The sequence below is a fragment of the Megalops cyprinoides genome, chromosome 3, assembly GCF_013368585.1.
Source record: "Megalops cyprinoides isolate fMegCyp1 chromosome 3, fMegCyp1.pri, whole genome shotgun sequence".
NCBI lineage: Eukaryota > Metazoa > Chordata > Actinopteri > Elopiformes > Megalopidae > Megalops > Megalops cyprinoides.
The window spans coordinates 34,887,969-34,896,342 of NC_050585.1; the positions used below are offsets into that span (position 1 = coordinate 34,887,969).

The 8,374-nt window shown below is 47.2% G+C and overlaps 1 protein-coding gene across 2 annotated transcripts in view; it reads left to right on the top strand.

The window, feature by feature from the left end:
* Window positions 1-5,989, top strand: part of LOC118774221 (roundabout homolog 1-like) — a 121,854-nt gene extending 115,865 nt beyond the window's left edge. For both annotated transcript variants that reach the window (XM_036523399.1, XM_036523400.1), the window contains 9 exons: window positions 261-626; window positions 911-1,027; window positions 1,798-1,942; window positions 2,050-2,295; window positions 2,654-3,111; window positions 3,228-3,389; window positions 4,057-4,293; window positions 4,547-4,737; window positions 5,174-5,989. In XM_036523399.1, the coding sequence (XP_036379292.1) occupies window positions 261-626; window positions 911-1,027; window positions 1,798-1,942; window positions 2,050-2,295; window positions 2,654-3,111; window positions 3,228-3,389; window positions 4,057-4,293; window positions 4,547-4,737; window positions 5,174-5,188 (1,937 nt within the window). In that variant the 3' untranslated portion in view covers window positions 5,189-5,989. The remainder of the gene's footprint in view (window positions 1-260; window positions 627-910; window positions 1,028-1,797; window positions 1,943-2,049; window positions 2,296-2,653; window positions 3,112-3,227; window positions 3,390-4,056; window positions 4,294-4,546; window positions 4,738-5,173) is intronic.
* The last annotated feature ends 2,385 nt before the right edge of the window (window positions 5,990-8,374 follow it).

An 8,374-nucleotide genomic window follows, 5' to 3' on the forward strand; every position in this document is an offset into this window, starting at 1 on the left:
ATGGCTCTCATATAGGCAGGATGAAGTAGTCCATTTTTCAAGCAGGTAGTAAACTCATTTGCACTTTAAGCTAAACAAATACAGTGGCAATACTGATATCTCCAAGGGCATGCAGAGAGAGTAGGGTTTATTTTTCAGATTGTGACATTGTTAGGACTTGTTTACCATATAAGCCTATGGTATTAGGTTTATAAAGACACTGCAATGTGATAAAACGGAAACCTCAGCTAAATCTCCCCTCCCCTTTCATTTCGCCCCAGCTGACTGCATCGCCAATTACAACAGCCAATTGGAGAGCAAACAGCCAGGGCTGATCGTGCCAGAGTCAGGCGTGTACAGTGATGTGGACCTCTCCAACAAGATCAACGAGATGAAGACTTTCAACAACCCCGGTATGTGCTTCATGGGCCCCGGAGGCCAGGCGTCCCCCTACGAGCCCACCCCTTACGCCACCACCCAGCTCATCCAGTCCAACATCATGAGCAAGAGCCTCAACAGTGGGGGCGGTGCCAGCGAGTTCGGAGAGAAGCGCGGCTGGAAGCCCCCACCAGCCGTGCAGCAGAAGCAACAGGACATGACATCACAAATGCAGTACAACATCATGGAGCAGAACAAGCTGAACAAGGGTGAGTATGTGTGCAGGTGGGATGGTTAGGTTACATTCTGTGGCCTTTGCTCCTGTCTCTGCAGGCCACAGTATGACTGAAAGACCCATGTCATGCTTGGTGTCATTAGCAGTCAAAAAGGCACAACATGCCAATCTTCACTCCTGTGCTTTCTCTCATCCCTCTCATCCCCCTTTTGTCCATGTTTCTCACACACTGATAGTTTATACATCCAGTTCAGACTACTACAGCCTGACTGTTGTATTGTGGTGTAACCCTCCTCCTCATTGTGCTGTGTTCTTCAGACCACTACAAAGGAGGAGACGGCACCTTACCGGCAACCATCCCCTACAACCAGGCCCATGAGCACAGCACTGGAGGCTCCTACCACAGCTCTGACCGAGCCAGCAGCAGCACCTCTGGTGAGGAGGTCATGGGTCAGCAAGGGTGGGGAGGGGATGTTTTAGTGAGTGGGTTGAGGTGAAGGAGCGGCATCCAACCATCAACACCAAAGTTGTATAACTCCCCTCTATAGGAGCATGCCACTCACTATGTTGAGGCCTATGCTGATACGATATGGAGTGGATTGGGAGCAACGGTGAGGGGCCAATGCCCTAAACTTCAACTTACTGAACTGAAGACATCTTGTTGAGCAATTCTGTCATAGAAAATTGCAGTGGCTAGCACAGAGCCCCAACCTCAACCCAATAGAGCATCTACAGGATGAGTGGAATGCAGAACTAAGACAAGGCCAAGACTGCCTTCTTTAATAGTGTGACTTACGTATGTTTTACAGGAGGTGTTGAGCACAATACACAATAATGATACGCTTTTATTCATCCATTATAATTTTCTTTTCACTGTGTGTTATATCATTTAAGGAATTCACAAATGCAGAAATGATGTGTATGTGCATGATAGCACTTGTAATGAGATGGTGTGTCTCTGCCAAATATTTTGCACGTTTTTGTAAATCTTTATCACGACAGTGATAAATAAAGGGGCGGCAGTGTAGCATAGTGTAGCCTCAGTAAAATATCCAATTGTATAAATGGATAACATTGAGCATCTGCTAAATGCCATTAATAATGTAATGTAATCACTGAAGTTAAATGTTAGTGAACCTGTTTTATGGTGTGCTGATTTACTTGTTAATAGAGTGTCTAATGGTGTCATCTGTGTGATTTTCCAGGGAGCCAAGGTCACAAAAAAGGGACCCGTAACCCCAAACCACCAAAGCAGGGCGCAATGCATTTGGCCGACCTTCTGCCTCCTCCACCTGTTAACCCTCCCCCCTGCCAGACCTCCGAGGACTACGCCACGTCCATGGAGAAGAGGTGACATGCTAATTTACACCCATACCTGCTCTCACGCAGTCATTCAATGTTGAAACAACGTCTGAGGAAGGCAGTCGTAAAAGAAGCCAAATCTGTGGTCGTCCCAGGTATGACCAGGATGCGGCGTGTCCCGCGCTCCCAGCGAGAATGTACCTGCAGCCAGGTGAGATGGAAGAAGAGGAGGAGGAGGAAGAGGGGGAGGAAGGAGTGGAGAGGTGTCCTACCCCGCCCGTCCGTGGAACAGCCTCGTCCCCTGCGGGCGTGTCCTACGGCCACCAGTCGACGGCCACGCTCACACCCTCACCGCAGGAGGAGCTGCAGCCCATGCTCCGTGACGGACACAACGGGCGCAGGTAACCGGCCCCACCCCCTGCACATGACCCATCCGGCAGAATCCAATGCTGATTTCACTTCCTCTGTGGAGTCAGCTGACCTGGAGCTCAGTAGGAGCAGTCAGTTTGTTTCTCCATGTTGTCATTCATGCATGTGAAGTAAAGTAGGCTGTGCCTGTTCATCTATGGTGCTAGTTTTGCACCAGGCTGCAGATAATGGGGACCCTGTCCATCTTCAATGTCATTATATCTGTACTTACAACACAACATCATAACACGCCGTTATTATATCATATATATCGTATGTTATCATATCATATATATAGGTTTCTAACTTAAGAGATCTTTTGTTCTTAAGAAGCCATCTGCCCTATTTCAGAAGGCACACAGTGAGCCCCCCTGCCCCCCCACGGCCACTGTCCCCCCCACACACCTATGGATACATCTGCAGCCCCTTGGCGCTGGACACCGATGGGCTGGAGGAGGAGGAGGAGGAGGAAGGGGTGGAGACGGACGCGGAGGTGGCCGAGGCGCAGTACCTCCAGCAGCAGCAGGAGCGGCCCCCGGGCGGGCTCCACCTCCGGGGCCTGGAGCAGACACCCGCCTCAAGCGTGGGTGACCTGGAGAGCTCCGTCACCGGCTCCATGATCAATGGCTGGGGCTCCGCCTCCGAGGAGGACAACGCCTCTTCCCGCCGCTCCAGCGCCGCCAGCTCCTCCGACGGCTCCTTCTTCACCGACGCCGACTTCGCCCAGGCGGTGGCCACCGCCGCCGAGTTTGCGGGGCTCAAGGTGGCCAGGTACCCCGGGGCGCTGCCCGAGCAGGCTGGGCCAGGAGGTGAGAGACCACAACAAACACAAGCCAAAATCCGCAGCATGTTTCTCAAGTAGAAGCGTGTCTCCTGTTTCAATTGTTTTAGTATAAAAAACATACTGACCGTCCCCTCTCCGCAGGCCGGAAGTACCACATGGGCCATCGTCCCAGCAGCCCCGTGTCCACCGACAGCAACATGAGCACCGCCGTGATGCAGAAACGGCCACATAAGAAACACAGGCAGCACACGCCTGCTGAGCAAGGTCACCAAGGTCACCAGCCGGGAGAGCCCTACACAGAAGGTACACAGCCCGCATTAGTCATTATTTTGCCGGAAGCGCTGGATAGAGACTTAATATCCTGCAAGCAGAGGGCCCAGCCAGCTTTACCACTGCACTGGCATTCCCCTGCCAGTGCCCTTTTCTGCCCTAACCCTGTCAGGCCTGACTGACATACGTGATGGAGCAAATTCATGTCAGTCTGGTTAAGAGAACAAAGGAAGGGAGGCAGACAGAGACACTGCCCACACTTGTAATCTTTCAGTACTTTTTCCACTGCAAATGAAACAGCTCCCGGTCTCTCAGGAAGGGCAGGAACGCGGAGACTGGCCAGACGTCTCTGCCCTGTATGTATTGTCTGATGCAATCATCTGAAATATTAGGATATTTTCACAAACATCATGCAGGATCTTAGACTTTTATGTCCCATTTGACTCTTGTGAGGCTGGTTGCTGGATTTATGACATGGCCTGTGAAAAAGTATGCAGGCAAGGAGGACTGTAAGAAAAAGAAGATGTTTCTGTTCTCGTCACTTTGACAGAGTGATGTTGCCCATTACTATGACTGTTTTCCCTTACGGATGCGCAGTAGGATGCCACTAAGAGTTGTACACAATCAGCTTGTCTGTGGTGTCTTCGTGTTCCCTTCATTAACAGATTTTTAACTTTTTGCCTCTAATCTCCCTTCCCAGACCTGCCTGTATCTGTGACCGCCCAATCCACAGGGCCAGTGTCCTCTGGCCAGCCTTCAAGGTCCGGCCTGGAGGGTCGGGGGATTACGCCCCCGAAGATGGGCTGCGGGGACAGCAGAGACAGGAAGGGAGCCACAGGGGGCCACCGGCCAGGGGAGGAGGCCCAAGAGAAGCAGCGGACCCTGAGGGGAGGCAAGCAGGAGGGCAACGGAGGTACTAAGCCTCGCCAGCTCCCAGGTATGGAGCCCGGGGGAGTTCGGGGGAAGAAAACTTTGTTCTAATTTGGAAATGAAATGCAACTGTGTGTGTAACCTTTCTACTCCCTCTCTCTCACTCCCTCCCTGTCCCTCTCTCTCGCACCCCCTCCCTCTGTCTTTCTCCTTCTCTCTCTCGCTCTTTCCCTCCCACACTCAACTCTCCTTCCCTCCTCTCTTTCTTCCTCCCTCCCTTTCTCTCTCCTTCCCTCACTCTCTTTCCCTATCCGTCCCAGTTTCGGAGGACATCCCGCCATACAGTCGCCCCACCTTCCCCTCAGTGCACAGTCCACGGGACCCCAGTTCCTCCAGCTCTGTGTCCTCCCGGGGCTCAGGAGGGAGACGGAAAGGGGAGGGGGGGCCTGCGGGCCGAAGGATCCCCCCCAGCACCATGGGAACCATTCAGCCAGAGGAGGGTGACGAAGAGGTGTGCTAGCATTACTGACATACAGCCGATCTGTTATCACTTCCGTTGTTTCTTCGCACTTTAGACATCCCCATATTAGGAAGTTTCAGAATCATTTGTGTGTCTTTGATTCCCACGTTCCTTTCCACCTGAGAACTTGGGGAGTCCCTCAGATGCAAGGAACATTTTATTTCAAAACATTTGCTTCATTACTCCTTTCCTGCTCACTCTGTTGAGAATGAGTGGAGTTACAGATGGGTCACTGGACAGCAGACCCGAGGGAGGTGGGTTTGGATTGGAGCCCTGCCCCTGTAGTCTGACTGCAGCATTTTTAATGCCTATTAATGTGGATTATGTGTTATACTAAGTTGTTGTAAGCAAGACTGGGTTAGTGAATCTGTAAAGGAAATAGATTGATTGATGGACTGTATGGTGAGTGTCTCTTTTGTTCCCACAGCTTCAGGAGAGCTGAAGACCAGGTTTATAAGAACAGGTAAACAGAAGATGTGCAAGAACACTTCGGGAGAACCATTTGAACATGCAAGAATACCAGACCATTTCTTTCCAGGAAGGGAAATTGCCCTGATTTCCTGATTTTAAAATTTCAGAAAAATTGCCCTAATCCTCTGGTTTCAGTGTCTCAGAATTCCAGACCACCACTTTACAGGAGAGAAACTAATCTGTTCTCCCTGATTTTCACATCAAAATACCAAGCCATCAATTTGTAGGAGGAAACATACCCCGATCTCCTGATTTTTAAAAACATCAAAATATCTGATCACTAGAATATAAAGCTGTCACATTTTGCTGATAATTATGTAAATGTTCCTTTACAAATGTTTCTGGAAAAATGACCAATACTTGTTTATTGTTTGTTCTAATTTATCATTTGATGTCCATTCAAAGGAAAAAAAACAACACAGAACGAGAGTAACTAGAATGGTGCATTCGAAGTTAAAAATGGTACTTTCTCTTCGCAATATTGGGGGCACCATTTACCTGACTTGATAGAGCACAGCTTTCCCCGATGAGAACTGTAAAAGGTCCCGACAGCTTACAGTCATGTGTTACTGTAATAAGATTAGTTACATGCAGATGGGGTGGACTGTCTTTTCTATATATTTTTTTTTCTTTAATCATCCACTGTGGTACTTTAAATTAGTCTTCCCTGTTTATTTTTGAATAATTATTCAATTGCAGATATTATTGTTGTTTCAGTCCCTGTTAATTGATCATTTAATTGCCCCAAGAAAGTGCCACTGTGGGATTTTATTTTTTGTACTGCACTGTTATATTTTTTTTTTGTTGTCGTTGATGTTAATGTTTGTTATTTGTCTTACATTGGTTTAAAAAGCACAATCACTAAACTTTATTTTAAATCATTTTATCTATGAAATGTTCCATCTTACTGGATGAAAAGTGCTGTTGAAGGTAAAAAGTCAGAAATGTGACTCCTCTTGTACAGCAGCTGAATATATCAGGTTTCTTAAAAAAAACACACACACAGCTCATTCCAGATCAGTGGATAAAGCCAAAAAAAAGCAGCCAGTCAACTTGACACAATGTTACCTAACAGTAATTCACATGCTGTAATTTCAAAGTCTAAAAATGCACTTAAATGAAGGCAAGAAACAGGAAGTGGGCTGCACCTTCACAACAGGAAATATGTCAAAATGCCCTTTAGTGGAAGTCTCCTCACCATGTCTGTCTAGGGGGAAGGGGTGGGTTGGGTGAGAGGGTAACAAGTGCTCTTAGTGCAAAGGGGTGCTGTGGTTCGTTTATCAGACTTCTTCATACCGATGACCCACTGTAAAAAGAAGCTTGTATTCCAGCTTCCGAGAGACTGTGAGTGAATAGTTATGTTTTTACTGCTGGTGTGCAGTGGGGAGTCCATTATAGGAGAGTAAACAACCTAAAGTAAAGAGACAGACAGAAGGCTTGTCAGTTCTAAGGTGCTGTGCTTAGACTCTCTACTGGTACCACAGCTGTGGTTCTGGGCAGCATGTTTTAAGTGCCATCCAATGAAGCCAGTGTTTGGTTTTGTGTTTTTGTACTGCCATTGAAGAATGGAATTGAATGGAGTTGAAGAGTGAGTAGGTGTAATGCACTTCCTAATGGACATTGGTGTTGTCATTCTTCATTTTGGATTTTACAGGATAAAAAAGGCAACTTTTTTATCGCTAATCATTCTTTCACATATTGAGGATCACGTAATTGGAAAACATGTAATTTTTTCCACATTATTTATTAAAAATATCATTAAATGCCAAAAACGTCAGTGTCTGCTCCTTTTTTTCTCAACGTGTAGCAGAGACCACACAGTCATCTCAGGTCACATTGTAATGGCATGGTATCATTCTCACAACTCAGCTGGAATGTCAATGTTATTACAGCATCAGGGCAACATTCTGAGTCTGCTATGTCTTCCTGGCTTGGTTGATGAGTTGTGGGGATACAGTGCACACATTTACAGACTATTAGAGTTGTCACGGGGTGGTTACATTGTGACTCATGGTAATTAAATAGCACACTGTCACTGACTCCTCCTGTTCCAGCACACATGACCTCACTTCCAGCTGCATCACACAGTCAGACACCCAACCCATTTGTGTTGCTGCAGTAGCACAGATGTGGAGTAGGCCAGCGAGGATAGATGTGGATACACTGGGAGTTCAATTCAGAAGAGCAACCTATAGAGGTAGCAATAAGCCCCTGTCCACTGTTTTGGTCCATGAAAGCCCTGTCGTACCAGAGACTGTGTACCATGCAGATGTCAATGATGTGATTGTTTCAGTAATTGCTTGTCCCAATGGGAGCACCTGCTAAGGCTGCCCACTGTAATGTCTGTGTGAGTCACATATGTCTAACTGCTGTTAATTGAAGTTGGATTCTTTCTGCGCTTATCAGAAATTATTACAAATTTACTTCCTCGCTCTTTGCCTGTTCACTGGAACGAGGGGAAGAGAACTGAGGAAATGGCACTTTTTATCTTCTTTCCTCACAATTCATAAGACACGTTGCTTAATTAACCTCACTTCTGAACTCTGGGAGTTAATTAACGTAGCATCTGGGGTGTAGCTGCAGAACCCACCTTGGATGATTTCTGAGCTAGAGGGTGCAATTGAGTCGCAGGTGCGTGACTTGGGTTTGCCTTACAGTGAAAAACGCAGTTAACGGATAGCATCTGGCAGCTGCACTCTGCTTATTCTCCTCTGTCTTCAGGCTTGTCATGGAAAGCTAAATATTTTAATCCATCAGAGGTCTCATCAAACATTTGTGTTAATCCACTTAATATTTGTACCATATCTGACCTTGTCTTACAAGAAGCTGTAACTTGTTGCTGTCTCACAGCTGGGACTAAATTGTGCTGGGCTTGGTGAGTACTTGGATGGGACACCTCATGGGAAAACCAGGTTACTGCTGTAAGTAGTGGCGGTTGGCCGGTAAGAGTCATCCTATCTAAGCAGAAACCAGTGTAGTAATGGAAAATTTACTGTAGGAAGTGGCATCTTTTGGATGAAATGTTAAATTCCTGGCTCACTGTGATCCTAAAGATGCCTTGGCTTTTAGTGGGAGATTCCCCAATAACCTGACCAATCGAATCATCTTTCAGCCTAATTATTTACCTACTGTAAATAGCATCCTCTCCACCTCCGAT